Genomic DNA, 25,517 nt, shown 5'->3' with positions numbered 1-25,517 from the left:
TAACGACTCGTGAAAATGGTTGCATTCAAATATCATCAGCAGTTAGGCCCTTCAATGAATCTTCAAACCAGTTAGGCCCTTTCAGTTAGGCCCTTCAATTGAACATGGTTTCAGTTAGGCCCCTCCAGTTAGGCCCTTTTATTAAACATAGTTCCAGTTAGGCCCTTGTGGAATTTATTGATTTTTTTGCTTATTGAAGTGATTTTCATAGTTTTTAAATAAAATAAAGCGAGAGAAAAACAATGTAATAGCTAAATGTTGGATATTCTCGGTTGAAGGTTCAGTACCTTATTGATTATATCTATTTCAAACCCATTCACTTTTTTACTTGTTTTATACTTGAGGGCCTTCCTTAGCAGAGCAGTTTAAGCCCGCGGCTACAAAGCAAAGCCATTCTGAAGGTATCTGAGTTCCATTCCCGGTCGGTCCAGGTTTTTTCGTAATGGAAATTTCCTTTACTTTCCTGAATATAGAGTACCTTCGTACTTGTCACACGATATACGAATGCGAAAATGGCAACTTGTCAAAAAAAAAGCTCTCAGTTTATAACTGAGGAAGTACTCATTGAACACAAAGCTTAGAAGCAGGCTCTGTCCCAGTGAGGACGTAATGCCAAGAAGAAGTATAAGAAGAATTCTTGCAGGGCTGTTACAAAAACAAACGAATTTGTTTTTGTGAAAATCGCGACTTTTGGAACTCGATCCACAACTAGAGCCAACAAATAAAAATTAACAAATAAAAATTATTCAACATTTTTAATGTAATTGATTTTTTTCAGAATAAAAAATCTGTTTTTCAACTAACTTCGCATTAAGATTATGATAAAACTAGTAAAAAAGAGAATGGTCTTGAAATAGGAATCAATATAGTACTGAATCTTCAATAAAGAATTTTTAATATTCAAAGTTGATTTTCTCACATACCTAATCGATTGATTTTGATCTAAAACTTTGAAAATCACTTCAATAATCAATAAAATTAACAAATTCCAAAAGGGCCTAACTGGAATTAAGTTTAATAAAAGGGCCTAACTGGAGGGGCCTAACTGAAACCATGTTCAATCAAAGGGCCTAACTGAAAGGGCCTAACTGGTTTACAGACTCGTAGAAGGGCCAATCTGCCGATGATGTTTGAATTCAAACATTTTCACGAATTGTTTTGTTATTTAAGATTTTAAACGTTATGGGCCACCTAGTAGACTATTATGAGTGTCGAACACAAGTATAAAACTAGTAAATAGGAGAAAGGGTTTGAAATATGAATAATCAATATAGTACTGAATCTTCAATAAAGAATTTTCAATATTCAATGTTGATTTTCTCACATAATCGATTGATTTTGTTCTAAAACTTTGAAAATCTATTCAATAATCAATAAAATTAACAAATTCCAAAAGGGCCTAACTGGAACTATGTTAAATAAAAGGGCCTAACTGGAGGGGCCTAACTGAAACCATGTTCAATTAAAGGGCCTAATTGAAAGGGCCTAACTGGTTTGAAGGCTCGTAAAAGGGCCTATCTGCCGATGATGTTTGAATTCAACATTTTTTACTAGTTTTTATGTTATGTTAGATTTAAAACGTTACGTGGCCCAGTAATAGACTATGAGTGTCGAACAAAAGTTTAAAACTATTAGATAGCAATGAGTTCAAAATAGTAACAATCAATATGTTACAGAATCTTCAATCGAGCATTTCTCAATTTTGAAGTTATGCTGATAGACCCTTTTCAAATATTTCACTAAGTTCCATTATGTGAGAAAAACACTATACAATGGCTAAATATTGAAAAATATGGAGGAAAATTAAAAATGCACGGAAGGGCCAATCTGATTTTGATGGAAATTTTCAGTTAGGCCCTTTTATGACCAGTTAGGCCCTCTTAGTTTTATCATTTTCAGATAGGCCCTTTTAAATTTGAATAAAATTACCATTAATAATGCATTTTGCATGCCCGTAAGAGTATGTAGGAGTAATTTACGTAAAAAATGATACGAATAATGAATAATCAAGTTTGTTTACATTTTGCAGTTAGGCCCTTTTCAAATGTTACGCTAGATTTCGATATATCAAGAAAAAATGGGTATTTTTTCCACATTAAAGGGTAATGTCGAGTTTACAGTGTGGACCGCCAGGCCGCCTTTTGGTTCTCTCCAGCTCTCTCTCTTTCGCTGTAGTGCGGCGGTCTGCGAAAGCTGTCAAAACATTGTTTTGGTGTTTTCAATTTTCGCATTCAGCGGAATATTTTTCAATTTTTTGAAAAATTCCTAGGAAAACCATCAGTAAAATTAGTTTTGTTCGGCGAAAATAGTGATCCGTATTTCGCTTAATCGAATGGTGTAAACATCCGAGGAAAAGTGTTATTTTTCTGCGAGATACGGCAGCCGATTCAGAAGTGCTTTGTTAAGCACGTGTTTACGTGTTTCGTTGATTTGTTGCCGCCACAGAAAAAATGGGCAAAAAGAAGGCTAACCAGTTGGGTCGATCCCTGATCAAGGACCGCTTCGGACAGGGCAACCGGAAGACCGTGGATAACAATAGTATGGTAAGTTTCAGGGGGGCTAGAGGGTTTTTATCAGCGGGGTCAAAACTGATAGGTGTCTTGCCTCTGGTCTCTATTTTGATACAGTGACTCGAACTCATTTTTGTACGGGGCAGTGTTTTCATATCAAGTTGGTATAATACTATTAATAATAATGATCTATGCACGGTGTACTATATTTAAGAAGGTGATATATTCCGAAAACTGACAGCTACTTGACGACGTCATTCCTATCTACCTCGAACAAATTTGCGAAAAAAATGATCTAGTGGTCCGGAAGGTATATGGTACGATGGACGGATGCACGAGTTCACTGTTTTGACGTTTGAGCGGTGCCGAATTCACTCGTTTCCATGATAACATAAATAACATGGCACCGCTAAAACGTCAAAGAATGAACGCGTGCATTGGTCCATAGGAGTGACGTCAGATGTTTACAATCAAACATGATATTTACATCAGTGAAGAGCCTGCCTTGTTAATTTTTATGTCGTGGATCTATGGATTTCGATATATAGTAATGACCCGATTTTGTCTACCCCCTATTTTAGCACCCTTTTTGACCCGATTTTGTCAGCCTTAAATTTATATATATATTTTAATCAGACTAAACACGCCTAATTCATGCAATATTGGGTGCATTAAGTCAATTATGACTGGTCACGTCTATACAATCATCTAAAAAACGAAATTTTGAAATTTTTAATAATTATAAGAGAAACGGATCATTGTTACCTTGGATTACGGTACTTGCTTCAAAATTCTTCCAACAATACGCTTGATATCGAAGGGACCATCGATATAGAGAGAGATCGAGACATAGAACATTTTTTTAATTATTACTGGATTGAAAATCACTCCGTTCTTAGGAAAATGAAGAACAAACAATCTAGTCTAATAACCTTTGATAATGGGTATATCGAGATACGAAGAGAAAATCGGGCATGAAAATCACATCAAGATATGGAGATATCAAGATAAGGAGGATATCGAGATATGAAGAGTGAAAATGTACGCAGAATGAAGGGACCGAACAAATCTCGCATAACTTCTGATCTCGCCCTAAAAGCCATTGGTAACCATGTGTGTAGCTCGTTGCTTCTGAGCATTTGAATGGATTTTCATGATGTTTAACAACGCTATGGGGAAGAAAGGGTCATTATCTACCTGCCCGTGATGTTGGTTTGGATGCTTATTCTTTCATTTGCACAGAAACAACGAGCTACCAATGGCTTTTAGGGCGTTATCTCAGAGTATGCTAAAATCATCGACATAGGGAGATATATCGAGATGTAAAGAGTCGACTGTAGCATCATCCCCTTCAAAATTTAATTTTTGAAAAAAAAAATTGCGACACCTAATTTGTCTAAAATCAAAAAGTCTTAGTTAAAAGTAGTTTTCTCCATTTTTTTCTCATTTTACTAAAAAAACATCTTTACTCAACCGATTTCAAATATTTGTACATGCTTTTGAAGCTCTACAGCGGGATATTGATCAATGCTTTTCGTTTCAGCTTCACACAACCGAAGTTCAGGACGGATACGATTGGGGTCGTCTGAACCTGCAATCCGTGACGGAGGAATCATCCTTCCAGGAGTTTCTGCGAACCGCGGAATTGGCAGGAACGGAATTTCAAGCTGAAAAGTTGAACATCACCTACGTCAATCCGAAGGCCAAGGTTGGGCTGTTGACCACAAACGAAAGGGTTGCCATCGAGAGGAAACAGGTGGACAAGAAGGACTTGCTGAAGATTCCGAGACGGCCGAAATGGACTAAGGAAACTACCCCGGAGGAGTTGCAAACCATGGAGAACGAAAACTTTCTGGACTGGAGAAGGGGATTGGCCGCACTGCAAGAGGAGGACGGGATGTTGATGACTCCATACGAACGCAACTTGGACTTTTGGCGGCAGTTGTGGAGAGTGGTTGAACGATCGGACATTGTGGTGCAGATTGTAGACGGGCGTAATCCACTGCTGTTCCGGAGCGAAGATCTGGAGCGGTACGTGAAGGAGGTGGACGAACGCAAGATGAATATGATTTTGATCAACAAGTCGGACTTCTTGAATGAGGATCAACGAACGGCCTGGGCACGGTATTTCGACGAGCAGGGCATTCGGGTGGCGTTCTTCTCGGCGGCGGAATCCGTGGAGGAAGCCAAGAGGGAACAAGAGGAACGGGAAGCACGGGAGGATCAAAGCGAGGAGGACGAGGAAGATGAAGTGAATGGCGAGCTGGATGAGAAGCTGAAGGGATTGGAGGTGAAAGTTGATCAGGTGGAAAAGGTTCTGGAGAAATTGGAGGAGAGAATAGAGCAGCTGACGGACGATGGCAATGCGGTGAGTTACTTTGTTTCACACTTCGACCTCTTTTTTACGACCGTTAGGGTAGAGTCCTGTATGTTCTTCTTTTCAAATTTATAATTCAAAATGTACAGTATGTTTGGTGTTCATATGATTAGTTTATTTTTAGAAAACCCTAAAATTTTAAAAATTTAAAAAAAAAATCTTCATTTACATTGTTTTATTATTTTTAGCCATGAGAATTGTTTTGGAACGTAAATTAAAGGTGAAGATTCTATTTTGGGCATATTCACAATTTCCTGGTTCTCATCAAAAAAATTCTAACAAAACTGCTGTTTTTCATACATTTTAGGCTCCAAACTATAAAAAAAAACTAATGGTTAGGCAAATTTAGGCAAGAGGAATCCTCTCTACTCGCTAGCTCAGGGGTCTACCCCGTATGACAGTGATCCTCAGCCCTTTTTTTTTCAATCATTTTTATTACTGGTAGTGAATGGTTCTCGTAATAATTTAGTTTGATGTTCTTGACAACTTTGGGAATAGAACAGATTCTCGAACAAAACAAATGCGGATAGTATAAGATTTAAGGTGAAACATCTCGAAATCCAAAGATGGCAGTCACAATGGCCGACTTGTGCCCCTACTCACGTTTTCAAAGGCTCTAACCTGGAGAAATAGTTGGTAAACGTTTCTGATCTTCTTATTTTAAGCTTTCTGCTTGTGCACAAAGTCAAAATAAAAAGTTCACTGTTGTTGGATGCTTCCTTCGCGAGATTTGTGCCTTTGAAGTTTCAGTGCAATCTTAGAAGTTGATTCCAAACTGTTTCACCTTAAGAGATAAACACATAACGCACTTTGGTGACCACGGCCGTATGGTATAATGCCGTTTGACATAATAACTGCCCAATCAAAAGTTTGGATTTTACTGAAGCAGTGAACTCCAAAGTTCACTTCTAGTAGATTTTGATTTCTAATGAAACTGTATCGTTAGATAAGAGAAAAAAAAGGATAAGGTACCGCGGGGTAAGTGGGTAAATGGGGTAAGTGAAAACAATGGATATTTTTTACTGAATATGTGAATTAACGTTTTAAACTCAAGCGTAAACCGTTGAGGCCATTCAGAACATTACGATAGGTAAGAGATTTCTGAAATTTTTAAGCCATTTTTGCATAATAGAGCGAAAAATTGTTAACCTGTCAACTATTACTCCGTAACAAGTTGGCGACGTACAATCTTATTTTAATATTTTCAGTGGAAATTAGTTGCGGAAAATAATTTCCTGTACCACTTCTTAGTTGTCCTCTGTGACAGTTTCAAACCGCACTAAAAAAGTTTTAGAATTAAGGTGATTATAAAACGAAGCCAAACTTTGAATTTTCAAGAGCACAAGACTGGAGAATCTGACAACAGTTCGCGTTGAAAATCAATCAAATTGCTTGCTTGGTGGTGGTGACCAATGGGATAATTTTTCAACGCGGAGCGGTGTTTGGTTCGCAAGTCTTGTGCTCTTGAAAATTTGAGGTGTGGCTTCGTTCTATAATCACCTTAATTCGACGTATTATTTTTAGGTCAATAACTAAATTTAAACACCGTCAATTTTCTTATCAGGTGGAGCAAGTGAAAAGTTTATCTTAAGAGATTGAATTTGAGTTTTCGTACTTAAGTAGCCATAAGTAAACATGGTTCGCAATTATCATAGAAAAACATAACATGCTGATAATTCAAGAAACACTATACTCAAGCGTTAACTTCTCTAAAATATGTTGCCAAACATTACAATATTAATATGTCTACTTCGGGCAGCCAATTAAAAGGAAGACGTTGACTGAAAAGTTGCAATATTATAGAACACACGGAAATCTCGTGGAATGTCTATGTAAGCTAGTTCAAAACATAAAAATGGGGTATAGGTCTAACCACATAAAAAGATTCTAAATACGTTATTGAAGGATTCCGTTTGATTTCTCCCGAAGAGTTATCCGACGTCATATTCGACTTTCTCAAAAACAAATAATGAGCGGTGGAAATTCTACAGAGCAGAAATGCAATTGCTGTCCTATAATGTAAGTTATAACATTGGAAATGTTGCAGTTATAATTGGAAATGTTGCAGTTATAATGTTGTCGAATCATTTCAACTAACATAACTGAACAGAAGAAAATTCAAGTGAAAAGAATAACATTTTCTTTCTTTACATGTTACTTATGTTATTGTTCATTGGGAATCCTTAACAAATGTTAAAGCTAATAGAAATCGTGAATATAACTGTTTGTTTTTGAAATTATTGTTCAAAACGGTAAACTTTTCACTTGCCCCACTTTTGGGGCAAGTGAAAAGTAAGGAGACATTTTTCAAAAACTTTTTCTATATTTTTTTCTTCAATTTTTCATAAAAATTAATTTCAGCATGCTGCTTATATTTGGTGGGAGTCAAGCTAAAAAATATACACGACCTCATTTGATTCAATTTTAAGTCTCTATGATTTTAAGAATCTCAATTAGGCGAATTACATTACCCACTTGCCCCACGGTACCTTACAACAACTACAAAGAAAATATTATGAATTTCATACGATTGCGCTATGATCAATGAACTTGTAGTATGGTAAAGGTTTCGTATGAAATCGGCAAATATCTGTTATAAACATCAAACTATATTTGTATGCATATCAATATGTTTAAATATGACGTTTATATGAAAATTTATGAAATTAAAGGTATTTTACTATCCTATTTGCACTATTTTAATAGTAAAAAGGGGTTTCTCGCACAGTTTTTTTTTTTCTAAAGTGCCTTATAAACTATCACTTTTCTTACCTTTATAGTTTGTTTGTTTGTTTTGTTTGTTTATTAGAGACCTTTTAACCGCTTGGTCATTCAGGTCTTGGGTTACAGAGTTTATTTACTTAATGGATAGTATAGTATAGTAATCTGGTCCGTCCTTCATACAGGGCTGATTGCGGCCCTGGCTGCCTTGGTCGCCTGCTTCTGCAGCTGGGTTTTGATTAGCATCCAAACTGTTATGATGAGTTGTATTCTCACCATGATGATGAGTATCAGCAGCTTCGTGTCGTGGTCTGCCAGTAGGTTGGTGTGGACTTCTTGGGTTATGTTAACTTCAACCGCTACCGCTTCGAGATTTGAGTTCATCTGAACATTTTTGAGTTTGATACCTGTATTGACTGCTATTGCTGTTCCACCTTGTCCTGATGGTCGGTGGGAAGAGAGAGTTTCGTATCCATTAAGGTGAAAATTTTGTGGGGATCGAGTTCTTGTTTCCTGCAGCGTGATAATTTTTGGTTCATATTTCTTGATTAGTAGTTGCAAATCCTCGTATTGGCTTCTTATGCCATTGCAGTTCCATTGTAGTATTTCAGTCATTGTTGTTGTTGATTTTGTGAGTAAGCCGTGAACAGGGATTGGGTGTCGTATTGGCATATTATTTCTTGAAGGCGTGCAGCTAGAATTATTGTTCCATGTTTTCATCAGGATTGACTGTTTCATCGGTTTCCTCTGGATCTAAATGGATATACTCTATTTGACCACACGGTGTCATTTCGGTGATTCTTTTCTTCTTCCTGGGGGGTGATTGTATGGTGTTTTCTTGGCTCCTCGTATATTTAGGGGCTCCCTTATAACCGTAAAGTTTCAGCATTTGCTCCAGTTTGATGCAGTTCTCCTTAAGTTTTTCAACTTCTTTTTCAACCTGCTTTCTTCGTTGTTTTTCTTCTTTGTACGAAGTTGCGAGGTGTTCGCATCTTTTCTGTAGTGCTAGCATATTTTCCTCCATTTGTTCCATTTTCTTAACTTTTTCTTGAATGGAGTTATTCAGCTCCTCTTTATATTGGTTCAGTTTTGCGTCAAATTGTAGTTCCAGTTCATTTTTCAGGGTCTCAGCGTATGTCTTTTTTTCTTCGTTTAACTCATCGATTTTTGCACTTTGAGCACTGTTTTCTTCTGTAAGCCTTTTCACTTCTTCGTCGATCGAAGCTTTGACGGTGTTTGAGTACTTGGTTTTGAGTCCTTCTTCAACAATATTCCTGGCTTCCCAAAAGGTAATGTTCCTGTCGATTTTTAGCTTTGTGATTTGTTTTTCCTTAGCAAGCACTGGACACTCCTTGGCGAAAGCGCCATGCTCATTTTTACAGTTCACACATTTGGCTTCGTTGTTGCATTCATCGTGGAATGCTTCACCACACTTGCTACATTTTTTTTCACTATTGCAGTCCTTGCTAGTGTGTCCGAACTTGAGGCACTTGAAGCACCTAAGCGGGTTCGGGTACCATGGCCGGGTCTCCAGTAACAGATATCCTAGTTTTATTTCCTTGGGAGGACAGATTCCCTTCACGGTCAATATGAATATGCCGGTGGGGGTTTTGTTGTCCTCCGGGCCCTTCATAATTTGTTTTACTTCCGTTATTCCTTGTTCTTTTACGATTGTTAAAATAGCGGCGTCTGTATCATTTTTCACATCACGGCAAAAGACGACGACTTTGCACGAGTTCAGTGATTTGTGCTCGTATACCTTGACCGTTATTCCATCAGCTAGTTTGCTTATTTTAGCCAAGTTTTTGGCTTGGCTCTCGTTACGCACTGTTACGAAGATTTTTCCATCCTTGGTCTTCTTTGCAGCAATGACTGTTCCACAATAACTTTGGATGGTCTTCTCCACTAGCACTGGAGACACGCCATGAAGATTTTTGCCTTCCTCTTGTCTTTCAATCACCATATTTTTTTCTCTGGAACCTCCGCCAGAGGTTTCCCCCAAACGGGGGAAACTAAGGTTGTTCATCTGGCTCGGTTATCGCCAGCTGATTTTGATTTAATTTGCACTCGCGTATGCTATTCACTAAGGTTGTTCACTTTGTCCGTTTGCCTAGTAATCGTTTTCGCCAGTAGGCCGGGAGCGTAATATGACACCTTTTTAATTAATAACCGCGAGCACCGATTGCGCCGATGCGACTGAACACGACCGGGGTTGCACTCGAACTGACCTTTATAGTGTTTATTTCATTTCTATCACGAGTTCCTCCTAAAGGACAAAATTTGCAGCTGATGTAAATGATTTGAAATGAACACTTCAACGAAGTGAGAAAAACTGTGCATGATTTTTGTAATAAAATTTCAATAAAAAATGTGTTAATTAAAATCTGTACATTTTTATTATTGTTTGTTGATTACAAATCAATTATTTTTCAAGAAAAATATAAACTGATTATATAGATACATTGAAATTTTGCTTTGGTCTGAAGTAATAATTATTATTGATATTATGAACAGAAATGGAGGACCAAGTATCAATATCTACAATAATCATTCTATCTGTTCGCTGAATCGCTTTTCTTGACATAAAATGGAAGTCATAGTCACCCGTTATCCACTTTCTACAAATTGTAAACACTTTTTTGTTCTGCTCGACTAGTTCCTCATTTTCTAACTATTGGTTTTCTGATTTAATAAGTTTGGTTATAAAGTTACCTGTTTTGAAAATCCCCTCCCCTTGATTATGCGACCTTGCCGCGATGGGAGGGCATAATCCATTAGCCCATTTGATGGAAACCAAAGGCGTAACCTGTAGTCGTGTTATCACATTTTGGCATTTTTTGCTTAAAGCCGCGTCATTATTCATATAGACCATATGAATAATGACATGGTATATGATATGGCATAGACGCAATAATATCTCGGATATGATCCAACGGACATTCTGCGTCATTTTACCCTTAAATATTCACTTTAAAAATGAATATGGAAAGTAAGACGCTGAGATCGATCATTAGGGTACACTTGCTAGTTTCGAGAAATTGAACAGACAAGGAAAGTGACTTTTTGCTTTAAGGATATATGAACGTAATGACCAATAAATACTTTTAACACAAAAAAAGGAAAATAACTTGAACTACTACTAAACAGCCTAATTTTGTTAAGACTTGACGACAATTGACATTTAAGATCCTAATCTTACGTAAAAGACAGTCTCCTGAGTAATCAAAAAAGCACTTAAATGACAAATTATTCAAAACCATTTCGACTTGACAGTATAAATAATAACACAACTACACTACTACGAGATGTGGAGAGGCGACTGTATTTCAAACAAATTCTGATGGAACTGCTGATTTCCACAATGCTTCCTTTTCTCACAAGCAAGGAATATGGGTATTTTTCAAAAACTACCACGTCACAATACGAATAAAAAACAGTGTTCAAGTGGGCACCATAGCCTAGTCCGTCTGAGTATTGGTCCTGGTAGTGCGGAAACTTGGCAAAAGCCAGACCGAGGGTTTAACCTTGAAAAGTTAAGCTGTCAGGCAGCTCCAACTAAAAGTTATCTGTTTTGAAAATTATTGGAACAATAATTAATGTATTAATAGTTATGCATATTCTCCTATGTTGTGACTTACTAACTTCAAAACCCCTGAAGCTTTTTTTGAAAACGATATGTTCTCAAGAAAAAAAAAACTACTAATTGAACTTTAACACTTCACTTCACTTTTTCAAAAGAAAAAATAAGTAGTTAGTAGTTTTTTTTTCTTAAACATACTCTAATAATCCCTTCCATAAGGTACCGCGGGGCAAGTTGGTAAATAGGGTAAGTGAAAACAATTGATATATTTTACTGAATATGTGAATTAACGTTTTAAACTCATGCGTAAACCTTTGAGGCCATTGAGAATATTACGATAGGTAAGAGCTTTCAGGCCCCGTAACGTGAGTAGATCACCTTTTCGTGGTGCGTTACGGAGTAAGATCTACCAATTTGAACTCTAGTCTCATCTTGTTTGTCGGGCTAGGGTAATATGTACTGGTAATTCAAGGATTCGCGATACAAAGTCCTTGGCAACAGTTTCTGAAAATTAATCTATTTTTCCTAACAGATGGTTAAAGACTCGGAGTTGGTCAGTCCCGAGACTGCACTTGAAGCTTGGATAACAATAATGACTATTAACTCAACAAGGACTGTAAGTACTGGTAATTCAAGGACTCACGTGAATTCTGATTACTAAACAAATTTTCTAGCTTGATTCTGTTTTGCTGCTAGCATAAAGCCCCTTTTTTCTAGTATTTTTCTGGGACACTAAAAGCGAAAAAGGATATGACTAGAGTTCCGTTGCATGGTCAAATATCAGTAGTACCGATTAGGTTTCCCAGAAATTTAATCGATTATGTTTGCTAAGGGGCGCGCCTTCGCTGAGATGTAAATTTCTATGAAGGGTGTAAATAGCGGGACCTTTTCATCATAGTCGATTTTCATCAATTTCTGAGGAATCAAAACAAAAACTGTACAGAAATCGATGCTTCATTACCTATCAATGGAAATGGAGTAATGCGACATGCACTATACACTAAGGATACGGGTAATGCCACAATAGATCTTAATACTGGTCGCAGTGGCGCATCCGAAAAGAGGAAAAAAAAAACATTCAGCCATTATTGCATAATAGAGCGAAAAATTGTTAACCTGTCAACTGTTACACCGTATCAAGTTGGCGGCGTACAATCTTATTTTAATATTTTCAGTGGAAAAAAGTTGTGGAAAATAATTTCCTGTGCCATTTCTTAGTTGTCCTCTGTGACAGTTTCAAACTGCAAAAAAAAGGTTTTAGAATTAATTCGACGTAGACCTAAAAATAACTAAATTTAAACACCGTTAAATTTCTTATCAGTGAAAAGTTTATCATTAGAGATTGGATTTGTGTTTTCTCTTTAAGTAGCCATAAGTAAACATGGTTCGCAATTATCATATAAAAACAACGTGCTGATAATTCAAAAAACACTATACTCAAGCGTTAAAAGCTATTAGAAATCATGGAACTTCTCTAAAAGATGTTGCCAAACATTACAATATTAATATGTTTACTTCGGGCAGCCAATTAAAAGGAAGACGTTGGCTGAAAAGTTGCAATATTAGAGAACACACGGAAATCTCGAGGAACGTCTATGTAAAGCTAGTTCAAAACATAAAAATGGGGTATAGGTCTATCCACATAAAAAAGATTCTAAATACGTTATTGAAGGATTCCATTTGATTTCTTCCGAAGAGCTATCGGACGTCATATCCGACTCAAAAACAAATAACGAGCGATGGAAATTCTACAGAGCAGAAATGCAATTGCTGTCATATAATGTAGGAACTAACATTGGAAATGTTGCAGTTATAATGTTGTCGAATCATTTCAACTAACATAACTGAGCAGAAGAAAATTCAAGTGAAAAGAATAACATTTTCTTTGTTTACATGTTACTTATGTTATTGTTCATTGGGAAGCCTTAACAAATGTTAAAGCTAATAGAAATCGTGAATATAACTGTTTGTTTTTGAATTTATTGTTCAAAACGGTAAACTTTTCACTTGCCCCACTTTTGGGGCAAGTGAAAAGTAAGGAGACATTTTTCAAAAACTTTTTCTGTATTTTTTCTTCAATTTTTCATAAAAAAAAACAATTTCAGCATGCTGCTTATATTTGGTGGGAGTCAAGCTAAAAAATATGCGAATTCCATTACCCACTTGCCCCACGGTACCTTATATTTTGTTTTTAAAGCGTAGTGAAATTTTCTCGCTTTTCAGGTTAGACATTTTAAAGGCTTTGGGCGGGATGTTTGTCATACATACATACATGATAACTATCCCCGCATATGCGGTATATATTGAAAACAAAACCTTAATAGGATTAATCGCAAAAACTGTAAATCTTACTATTAGATTCGCCTTTGAGGCATTATTTACTGCAATTTGGTTAAATTTACTATTGTTTCCGTTAATACCAATATTCAAGGTCATCGTAAAATTGAACGTCACTTTATTTAGTTTACAGTATTATTTTGCGTGTACTCCCTGGAACCTAAATCTTCTTCCATTCAAACAGACGTATTTTGAAAAAAAAAAAACGTTCTAGAGTGCTTCTCCGATTGGTAACTAGGCGCTTGATAACTAGGCCGTTGTCCAGTTGAAAAGCAGTTTATCAGTTAAAAATCCACGTGCTCGGCTGGGATTTGAACCCAGGACTCTTGTAAGCTAGACGAGCGCTTTACCAACTAAGCTATCGAGCCACTTGGTGACCCACTAACTCAGTTTGTTACAAGTTTCGAATTCAAATCCCCACAGATCACGCGGACGCTTTTCATAACCCACAACCATCCATCTCATGTATACTACACACGCGCGCAGAGCGAGTGCGATTTATTTTGTGTTGCAACTGTTTGCCTGTCATACCCATATCGCTTCCACAACAACTGTATTGAGGAAGTGTGTAGATGGAGGAAGGCCATCAACGTGTCAACGTTCTACCAAGTAGAGAGGATTTTCACAGGGTTGAACTCTTGGAGTAGACTAAGTGCTCGTTGAAAATCAAGAGGTCCGGATTGGACGATGGGTGAAAAAACGGGTCTACCACAAAAGGCCGAATCACAAAAGGCCGAATCACAGAAGGCCGAATCACAAAAAGTCGAATCACGGAAGGCCGAAATTTTAAAACAAATTTTAGTGAGAGCCACAAACATTCAGCACATTTTTCTACAATATTATGAGCATTTTTACAGTAGGGTAAGGCGGGACAAGATGCACAAGTAACATTACTAGCTGAATAACAGTTTGTCCAGCTAAAATATGGTTAGTGTTTTTGGGTTTGTCAGCTGGTCTATTCTTAGCTTACACACCCAAAAAAAAATTCTATAATTGGAGCTGTTGTATTTTGTACAACATAAGTGTAAAAACCTCGCGAAAACTGGAAGGTTATACAGTGCCTGTTCGATTTTGGCAACATGCCAAAAAAATTCATGTTGCCTAAATTGAACCGTTCCAAAATTTAACGGTTGTTTTTATTATATCTTTTATCACCGTAACAGTAATTAAATTTACCTATTTTGAATATGTTAAGCCTTAAGAAGGCCCACAGAAACATTGAGATTGTCAAGATTTGTGACTGATAATGATTCGTTTTTTCGTGTACATGGATTTCCGTGTCGGCCTTGTGTGATTCGGCCTTGTGTGATTCGCCCTTTTGTGATTCGGCCTTCTGTGATTCGGCCTTCTGTGATTCGGCCTTTTGTGATTCGGCATTTTGTTATAATCCTGAAAAAACGGTACACACGATCTTTACAGTAGCGCTAGTATAGAGAAATGCTTAATGGTCCGATTTGGACCACCCAAGTAACCAGTAAGCACGATAATGCGGCACGGTAACAGCATTATATGCGCATATAGGGTAATCATTTGATGCATGTCAGTTTTATATACGCATATAATGCTATTATAATGCCAGAAAAGGCGAAATAGCGTGCCATTATAGTGCCAAGATATAATCGTGCTTCTCTGCACCACTAATGCTGATATAAGACCACATGAGAAACGTCAGTTGTTTTCGCCAGGTTTTTAGGGCGAATATTTTGTGCTTTCGCGTACGCAGCCAGAGAGCTTTCGCGTATGCGGCCAAGCAACTAATACACGAGGTAAATGAATGAAAGAATGAAAACGGAAACCTCTAATAGTATGAAAAAATGTAATAAAATGATACAGATGGTACTTCTCCGTATCAGACATATTCGTTTTGGTAGTTTTCATCCTTTTGAGGACTTGCAATTGCCACATTTTGATCCTCGTTTTATGATGATGAAATTCTTTATTTTGCGTCTCGAACCTACGACACCCGTATTGTTGAGTTGTTGTCCTGCTCCTTTGCTCCTACGGCTACATAAGATGAATAGTATTGGAAAGAAAAGTGACCAATTTAAACCATCACTTTTCCCCGTCATAAAACCTGCAATTGTAGTAGTGAGAAGATTTATGTTTGTCTCCCTCTTACCACTATATGCAAACACAAAGCACGTGGTATATCTGTCAAAACACTGGATGGCATTTGAACATGCCCTGTATTCGAATATAAAACCAATATAGTGCTTATGTAATGCCTGTATGCATCAGGCTTAGAAGCATTAATGATGCTGTAATAGGGTTTCTATGCAGCGGAAGTGCTGCTATAAGGTGTGTAAGCATTTGTGGTGCTATTATAATGCATGTACGCATCTGTGATGCTGATTAAGGGCTTATTATTAGTGCTTATGGTTACTTGGGCAGGTTCTCCTATTATTTTTTTTGTTCTTGTTTTGTTCCATTAATCACTCCATAATTATTATTTATTGACAGAAGTTTCTCTAAAACTTTGCGGAACATCATGGACGTTTAGTTTGATACCTTGTGAAGATATCGTTTATTATTAACCCTTTCCTTCCCATGGTAGCTCAGGTGATCCATCACTTTGCGTATGTCATATATAAAATGTACAAGTTAGATAATATCCATTTTTTCACCTCATGTTCACATATGTTTCATGAGATAAAGTACAAAATTTCATCAAAAATAATCACTTGGCACAATAACCGAAATAAAGTCAGCATTTTTTTCTAATTTAACCCTATCCCACCCATGACTTTTTTACATGATTAAAAATTGAAATGTACATTTTAGCGCAAAATCATAGAATAAAACCTTGTTTTTTAGCTATGAATTAGTGTCCTAGATAATTTAAAATCAAATATGAGGAGGTGCTCTGAGGCACCACCAGGAACATAGAGTACTTTATGACTTCATCGTATTTTTTCAGATGTGTTTTCTTAAAACGCTTTTGTTGAACAAAAAATGTGGTGTTTTTATTTAATCCTTTCCAAACAAGAATATCGATGGTTATAGAACATATTTAGCAGATATCTATAAATCGTAGCTCACTTCAAAGAGACTTTCTTCAAGCAAAAAAAAAATGTTTGCATATGCATACAGGTAGCATTTACATCGTTGCACTGCGCTCTGTAAAAGCGTCAAAGGGGTTCACGTTGGAAATTGATGGTATGCCGAAAAGCAGTTTCTTTCTTTTGTCAGGCAAAGCGGGACCTTACATTTTGAACACTTGAAATACGTAAAATGATTACGTTGATTGCATTGACGGCATCGTTGCCTATTGGCAGTTTCAGGCCAATGAGATAATCCATCATAACGAATATCTGTCGTTGGTGTTGCCTGCACAACCTTACACAGTTCGAACGAAACGTGTAAATTTCTGAGACATATAATGCACATAATTGGAGCGTGGAATATCATGGACATTTACATGATATGTCATGTAAACTTCAATTATATGTCATGTAATCCGGCAGGATTCTGTGTGATTACATGACATATAACACATTTTTACATTATTTCAGACTTAAATTTACATGACGTCATGTTTACATTGCATAAATGAAGTTTACATGACGTGTAATCTTCATTATTTTTAACTGTGTAGGTTTCTTCGTCTCAGCGGCTAGTGCTGCTTTCAATGGCCTTCCCCGCCATTTGGCAATATGCTTCCCGTATTTGATAAGGGAACTGGCGACATCGGCGACATCCATTCAAAAGTTTAATAACGTCATATGTGCTTCATCCACTCTTTGGGAGCAATGACGACGATACAGGAGCCATGCATTCACTACACAAACGTCCAAGAGGTGTTAAAAAACTCGAAGGTAATACTTCTTCGTGCCTATATCGGTTCTATAAATGGCTACCAACTGGTCGTTTAAATCGATACCTCCCATAGCTTGATTATAATCTTTGACGACTGCTGGTCTAGATATGTCCACACATTGTTTTTCTCTTGTAGACCATCGTTTCACCTACGATAAAATAAATAAAAATAAAAAATAAGTGAACAAATAAATTAAACTCATTTGGATCACCGTATCTGTAGGCTGAATATCACCGTATGTAGATATAAAGTGTATAACTTTGTTATCCATCCACTTGACAACCTTGATTCCATCATCAGATGTCCTAGAATCATGAGAGCCACGGCCATCTTTCTTCAGTTGTTCGTCTGACTTCATAACGACTTTTGGTATGCGATTCTTTCTGATTGTACCAGTATATTCGAACCCACGTTGTTGTAATTCCTTAACAACAGCATATAAAGAAAACCAATTATCGACGAATACCCGGAAGTGCTTATGTTGTTCCAGCGTAGAAAGTAACTTTAGAACAATATCACCGCTAACTCCCCATGTACTTGCAGAACCATGGCAGGCTTTCCCTTCATAAACTTCAAAATCATGTAAGAATCCACTTTTGCCTGCCCGTCCGATTATTTTGATCCCAATCTTATGAGGTTTGTTGGGATTGTACTGTCGAATATTGCATCTGGCTTTTGTTGGAACCATTATTTCATCAATGCTCTGTTCCGGTTCCGGCTCAATTTTTAGAAAATTAGCTTTTACTGCATCAATGGAAGGACATATTTTGAAAAGCTTATCGTATCCAGATTCCCCTCTTTGCTTCATGGAGGCATTATCGTTGAAGTGGATGAACCGTTTTATATCTTCAAAACGGTTCCGACTCATAATCTGCTATTGGCGCGTATCTTGTTTCCCCAGACCAGTACATACGAAAAGATGGCATTTTTACAATGCCGGTTAGCAACAAGATCCCTAAATATTACTCGAATTCACCACAAGTTATGAATGCATCCTCACCGGTTTCTTGTTCAGCATATTTGTTGGTCTCAGAGGTTATATCGGTTATAATATTTTTGTCCATAAATAGCGAGAAATATTGGTAAGGCGTCATCGGTTTTCTAGGAGGTGCTATCACAGTTCGGAGGCGTCACAGATATATGTTTGTTTTTACTCCACTTTGGGACAGACTGATCAGTTTTCCGGGAAGAACGTTTTTTCTTGGATCGAGTTAAGACTGATGACTGTATATCTTTCTTAGAAGAACTGGGTCGTTCCTTATCTTCTTCTTTACCTAACTCGGTACCTGAGTCATCCACTTCAGACGTATAATAAAATACTCCAATGTTTTCCGGCAGTGGAAGCACCGCCAACTGGTTTACTTCATCTTCATCGTCGCTCATATCGAAATTCTCCACTTCCGATTCATCTCCTTCGGGGACAATGATGAAGTGCACGGTATCGGAATCTGTAATATAGTTGCAAAGATAAACCGCTTACGATACGATTATAATTTTAAACTTACTTCTGGATCTAATCGATTTCGGAACACGCCTGGAGATTTTCGTCACCTCATCTGTAACTTCGTCAAAGCCACTCAAAGCATCTGGGTCTTCATCGGCAAATCCTATAAAATCGCTCTCTGCATCACTTTCGTAAAGATTTGCCAAATTTCTGAAAGATTTTTCAGTAAAATTCGCGAACTGAGCTGAGCTATGTTGAGTGTAAACAATGATGACATTTCGATACTAAACTTATTTTGTGCGCCGAGCGCCCAGTGGTGCATATGTACACCATACAAATTTCGTCAAACTCAATGATTGCGAAACAGAAATGTGCACTTCTGAACATATATTAGAACAAATAAAGAGTAAATCTATTGGAAAATAATTTTAGTGTAACTCTCGGGATCTCTTTGTTGTATCAAGCTTAGAAATCATGTAATATTTTTCGGGCGGTAAAACCCATTACTTCATACATTTTTTTCGTAAAAGAATATGTTAAATGTATTTCTCGCGTTCAGTATCATAAGGGCGTAACTGCAATGATCGATTTCTCTTCATCGATTTTCTCATCAGCTAATTTCTCGACCGGGCGATTGTTTTCGGCTGATATTTTTGATTCAGTAGAAAGTTCACATCGTCCTTCTTCATGCTACATTGTAAAATATTACAAAAATCGTTTGATTTTCGCGTACTAATGCAAAGAGAAAATCGATGAAGAGAAATCGATCACTGCAGATACGCCTGTATGATACTGAACGCAAGATTTACATCCATAAAATTAGGTATTGAAGTGAAAGAGGAGATGTTGAGCTATGAAGTAGTGTGATAACAATTGATTGTTTTTCGTTATTTTAAAAATTACAAAGGTTGAAAGTTTTGGTGCTCCACAGACACCATGGGCGGGAGAGGGTTAAATGAAGTGGTTTTTCAAACTTCTATATTTAGAAATATACACACTTAGATTAAATTACTGGGGTCGGTAAAATTTTACTGGGTTTTGGAACTACCGAAAAAGTCAGTAAAATGAAAACTGTCGCCACGCGTAATTGAAAAGCAAATTTCACCATGTTTAATTTTCTATCGATATAGGATATAAAAAGAAAACTTTCTGCAAAATTTCAGAGGAAAATATCTGTTTTTAGATTTCTGACAATTTTTTTTAGTTTACTGACTTATTCGGTAGTTCCAAAACCCAGTTATTTTTACCGAACAGATTGAGTGTGTAAACATGATTTTCACCAAACAAAAATAAAAACAAGCTCAATTGAATTATTTTTCCAAGATTCAGTTGAGTTTTTAGAATTTTCTTTACACAAAAATATTGATTTTGCGGAAAATTAGGTGGATCACTGGTGATCCATTGGGAATAAAACGACATTTTCGTCAATTCTGTTCTAACCTCTCTTTTCGAAAACAAAACAATCATCATGTCTTGGAAAATGATTTTAAGTTGGAAAGGAAATTGTAAGACGCTGAGGACGATCTCCATACCAAAATACTCAGCAATAGCTATAAGCACGGTATGGCAGAGTAGAACATTGAATACCGTTCTTTGAAAATAGCAATGATCATTCAGTTCATTTAAATGCACTAATTGTGATGTTTGCTTGTGTCTCAAAAAAGACAAAAACTTCTTCCCAGCTTTTTATTTTCCTCCAGAATTTGTTCAAGAATCGATGCAAAATTATTAAGGCAGTTTTATTATTACTTATTATCGTTAATCAAATTAGACTACATGTTAACACTTAAACCTATATACATATCTTACAGAGTTAAAGTATATTCTTAGGTTACTACGCGACATTGTTAAGTCAATTGTTTCGCAATGTTGATTGTATAAACTCATCATTCGGTTTAGAGGAGAAAATTTTGAATAATTAGTACGACGGTGATTAATAAAAAACAAGTTACGATTCCTCAATTGACGAGAGGTGTGCAAAGCACACTGTTCAAATAAAATGTATGAGTAAAAACAATGAATTGGAAAAAATGTTGATGCCTCTTTCTTACCCTAGTTGCAGTCATCTTCCCAATTTTTCAGTTCTATTCATATTTTCGAGTAAAACTTTACATCTTTTGTTCTGGTGATTTATCTAGATATCACATTTTCTATTTTTAAACTACGAAAAACCTCGTGGGAAAGAAAGGGTTAAACCGGTCGTTAATCTAAATTCGGTTATAAAAAGAACGATCGTAAAAAGAAGCCAAAGTGTACTATAATACCTACGATTCAAATTTTGATTATTTATTAATATTACAGACCTCAACATCAGATTCCAGCATCAAAATACGTAATAATCCAAAAATTCTAACGAACACGGAACTCATCGCGCTCTTTAAAAGTCTCCATAAAGAAGAGCGTGTCACCAGCGGATTGGTAACGGTCGGTTTGGTTGGATACCCAAACGTTGGTAAAAGCAGCACCATTAACGCGGTGTTCCTCGAAAAGAAGGTCTCGGTTTCGGCCACACCTGGCAAGACCAAACATTTCCAAACGCTCTACGTAGACAGTGAGCTTCTGTTCTGCGATTGCCCCGGTTTGGTAATGCCCAGCTTCTGCACCACCAAGGCCGACATGATTCTGAACGGTATCCTGCCGATCGATCAGATGCGAGACCACGTTCCTCCGGTGAATTTGCTGTGCACATTGATTCCGCGACACGTTCTCGAGGACACGTATGGAATCATGATAACGAAGCCATTGGAAGCGGAGGATCCCAATCGACCACCGTTTGCCGAAGAACTTCTGCTAGCGTTCGCATACAATCGGGGCTACATGACGGCCAACGGACAGCCGGATCAGTCTCGTGGATCGCGATACGTGCTGAAGGACTTTGTCAACGGAAAGCTGCTGTACTGCCACGCTCCACCGAATGTGGAACAGAACGAATTCCACAAGTTTCCCGAGCGGCAGAAGGAGGAAATGGACGTTAAGCTGCTGCCACCGCGACAACAGAGAGCCATGAAGGTAAGGTTTATCAATCAATCTTCTAATCTATCACACTTTTAGTGACGAACCATCCGTAGTTTGCTTGAAAATTGCATAAACATAACGTCGCCACGATAAAAATGTATTACAGCATGAAACGAGCTCACCAATTGGCAATCCATCATCGACTAAAGACGCATCTCTTCCAATCTGGCATCCCTGCTGATACTTAGACTAATAAAAAATCTCCAATTTCTTCATTTTCCCCCCTCTCAGATGGGCACCACCACCGGCAAGGACGTCGACGCGCAGTTCTTCCAGGACCGTTCGGCGACGGGCTTCGTCAAGGGGCGTAGTGATTTTCCGAATGTAAGGGTACCGGGCGCGGCCAATCCGCAGGAAGCCGGTGTCATCGTGGCTGGCAAACCGTGGAAGCACCAGAAGCGAGAGAAGAAGGAAAAACTACGCCGGAAGTACGCCCATCTCGATCAGCATTGATTTGGGAAGGAAGCGAGCCAGGGAGAGTGGGAACGAGAGTATGCAAGAACGAACGAGTTTCAATAAACTGTCTTTGTAACTTTATTGTGTTTGTTGTACAAAAGAGGAAATTACACATCTTTTATATTAAATATAAATATGTATCATAATATAGTTCGCTTACAGAGTAATATCGAATCACCTCGTGTTTGCTGCTAAAGTAATGTGTGAATTTGTTTTTGGATTAAAAAACCGTTGTGTTCCCCCTTCGTCCTTTCTCTTTTCATTGGTTATTGTTTCGTGGTTCACTATTTGTGGTCTGTTCATGGGGCATGTATAATTTCTCGAAACAAGTTCGACTCAATTCCGAAACACAAGGAAATGGAAGGACGTAACAAAAATTTAATTTGAAAGCTAGAAATTGTTTTGCTATTTTTTTCCCCTCTCACAGATTTTTCATAAACACATCCTATAGTTGCTTTCTTTAGAGAATTTGTTTGAGCCTAAAACAAAATCGAACCCAAGACTAGTAAAACAGGACACAGTGAAGTACGCTGCGTTGACATTTTCCCTCGAAGTCATGCAACAGCTCATCGATGTCGTTGTCCAGGTCGTCACTTTGGGCCATCTGCAATTGATAGAGAAAACAGCAAAATAATGTGTTAATTTAGAACGTTTTACTTTCTTTTGAAATGTGCTTCTTATCATGATACACATTAGTGTGGGACAAAATTTAGATTCATACTCCAGTCCACTTTTTGGATTGCATTTGGGTTCCATAATAATTGTGCAAAATTTCAGCTCAATTGGTGAAACTATATTTTAGCGCCAGCCGTTCAAAGTTTGTATGGAATTTACTATGGGAAAAAATACTTTTGCAACGAAAAATCGCCAGAGGTCGCCCATTGACCTCTATAAAAATTCTGAACACAGACCTCGATAGGTATTTTTACGATGAAGAATATTGCCGAAGACCGTGAAACAATCCGACACTTGTGAAAAAAGTTATTCAATGAAAACCTATTGGCAAGGCGACGTTGATTAACACGTAAAGGAATAACAATAATAACAAAATCGGGCAAAATTTCCGAATAGTCTATGCTGAATAACTTTTTTCACAAGCATCGGATTGCTTTGTGGTCTTCGGCAATGTTGATCATCGTAGAAATATCTATTGAGGACTGTATTCAGAATTTTTATAGAGGTCAATGGGCGACCTCTGCCGATTTTTCTTTGCAAAAGTAAGTTTTCCCATAGTAAATCCCATACAAACTTTGAACGGCTGGCGCTAAAATATAGTTTCTCCGATCGAGCTGAAATTTTGTACAGTTGTTATGGGACCTGAATGCAATTCAAAAAGTGGACTGGAGCGAGAATCTAAATTTTTCAAATAACCGTGTCCCAGGCTAATACACATATTACGTAACGTTTAAATCAAGATTTTTAAGCCCCTCTAACTATGTTACAATGAGTAACGTTTCACCGAACTTCCTCTTCTTCAATCCACTGTTGAAACAGTAGGGTAAACAGGTATAATAGCCCCTCCTAAGGAAAAACTGCTTTATCGCAGTGGCAAATGCATTACTTCTATAGTTTTTGGTGTCAAAGTGTTATTTACTTAGTTGGTCATGCTCTGCATGCAAATTTCTCTTGCCAGGTAGCTTCTAAAAAGAGTTCAAGACGTTTTCTGTAAACGGTCCAAATCTTGACGTTTAAAAACAAACCGGGCAATATGCCCCTTCCGTAGAAAAAGTTCCGCAGCATTGTAGAAATCTCGCGGAACATTACTTACAAATGAGAGATTCTATCCTCTCTCGTTCTCTTTCGATTATAACAGTGGAATACTAAAGATTTTGGGAAGTTTTTCACTATAGATCGAAAGTCAATTTCCTTGACTAGCGTCTCATACAAAAAATGCAACAGAAGAAGTTAATGTGACTCAGTTATTAATGAAAGAGAAAGTAAACAAAGAGAGCCTCTCAATGTTAGATAGGTCCTTTAGCAATGTTCCACGAGAAATGTTTCCAAGGAGAATTCCACTACTTGCTAAGCTTAAAAAGATCCATTAGCAGTCGTCTTCCGGTAAAAGTTTTTGTAATAAGAACAATAGTAAAGGATGGGCTTCATTTACAACAAAGCTTGCCAAAATGCTGATTTTCGATATTTTGGCTTCTTCTATAGCAGGGTGTCGACTGCCTGGAAAAACCTGGAAAGTCAGGGAATGTCAGGAAATTTATTTTGACCTGGAAAGTCAGGGAAAATCAGGGAATTTCACTTGAGGTCAGGGAAAAAATATCAATTGTACAGGCCGACTGCGATACAATTCGGATCAATCTACATCATATCAATATCATGCTGTCCACTCCATCACAAGTGCATTGATGGCGATAGACTATGGATATCACTGATGGGTTAAGTTTAGCCTTAAATTAAGCAGCTTAAATGGCAATTTACCAGTACGATGTTTTTGGTCACTGAAAAACAGTAATAGCATGAATAATTACCACGTGATCACTCATTCCGCAGTGATTATAATCTAGAGTGCGATGTCGCATCACTGCAGTTGGTTGTCAAATCAAAGTGATATTGATAGCTCGCAAGTGATAGTGATAGTTTTAGATCATCAGCCATCAGCTGATATGATTGATATTAAGCAACTCTGGGTAATTTATATCGAAATCCTAAAATATTAACTATAACGAAAAAACTGTGAAGAATTATCATAGATATTCTAAAAAAAAAATTATGAAAACAATTTGGAAAAAAATTATGTTATCCTGAAAAATACTTTTATAAGCATTCCGTAAATAGTTCTAGGAAATCCAAATGCTATTTTTAGAAATATTTAAGACTGAAAGAAATACTCTAACAATTTGTAGAGAATCTTGGAGATGAGGAGCTTCTGGAGGAAATCTTTAAAGAGTTCATTGAGAAGTATTGAAGTAATATCTGGAAAAATATCTTAAGAATTTCAAGAATAATTTCTGAGCAATCTATGTAGAATTCCTTGAAGCAATTCTCCAAGAAAGTTCTAATTGGCTAGAATTTAGCCTGAAAAAAAAAGCCAAATTTGAGGTTAGCTTTCTTTCAACAATTATAATCAGGAAGGAGTCCAAAATTTTCGTTCATGCCTAAAATTTTAAATTAGGTCTAAGGTAGTTCACTAGCCGAGAACATCTTTGTTCATACGGATCTTCAAGTTTGAAAAGTAAATAGATTCTCAGTTGTTCAGTTTTAGCATATCAACTTGAATAAACGTTCAAAAATGTCATCTGGCAGGTGTA

General features: G+C 37.1%; 2 protein-coding genes across 2 annotated transcripts in view; one reads left to right on the top strand and one right to left on the bottom strand.

Moving 5' to 3' along the window:
* The first annotated feature begins 2,160 nt into the window (after positions 1-2,160).
* Positions 2,161-22,405, top strand: LOC5567353 (large subunit GTPase 1 homolog). The gene is made up of 4 exons (XM_021854573.1): positions 2,161-2,543; positions 4,054-4,878; positions 21,088-21,795; positions 22,033-22,405. The coding sequence occupies exons 1-4, from the start codon at positions 2,451-2,453 to the stop codon at positions 22,252-22,254; spliced, it is 1,848 nt and encodes a 615-aa protein (XP_021710265.1). The 5' UTR covers positions 2,161-2,450; the 3' UTR covers positions 22,255-22,405.
* Positions 22,318-25,517, bottom strand: part of LOC5566415 (RNA polymerase II subunit A C-terminal domain phosphatase SSU72) — a 28,989-nt gene continuing 25,789 nt past the window's right edge. Inside the window, exon 5 of the mRNA XM_021854574.1 lies at positions 22,318-22,861. Coding sequence (XP_021710266.1) covers positions 22,760-22,861 — 102 coding nt within the window. The 3' untranslated portion in view covers positions 22,318-22,759. The remainder of the gene's footprint in view (positions 22,862-25,517) is intronic.

This window comes from Aedes aegypti, chromosome 3, assembly GCF_002204515.2.
Source record: "Aedes aegypti strain LVP_AGWG chromosome 3, AaegL5.0 Primary Assembly, whole genome shotgun sequence".
Taxonomy (NCBI): domain Eukaryota; kingdom Metazoa; phylum Arthropoda; class Insecta; order Diptera; family Culicidae; genus Aedes; species Aedes aegypti.
The sequence above is the reverse complement of the archived record's forward strand: the minus strand, read 5'-3'. Positions and strand labels throughout refer to the sequence as shown.

Bases quoted from the DNA above. Each gene is read 5' to 3' on its own strand.
- LOC5567353 (XM_021854573.1), top strand. From the start codon at position 2,451: ATGGGCAAAAAGAAGGCTAACCAGTTGGGTCGATCCCTGATCAAGGAC. The intron at 2,544-4,053 runs GTAAGTTTCAGG...TTTTCGTTTCAG, and splicing joins CCGTGGATAACAATAGTATG to CTTCACACAACCGAAGTTCA. The intron at 4,879-21,087 runs GTGAGTTACTTT...TTAATATTACAG, and splicing joins TGACGGACGATGGCAATGCG to ACCTCAACATCAGATTCCAG.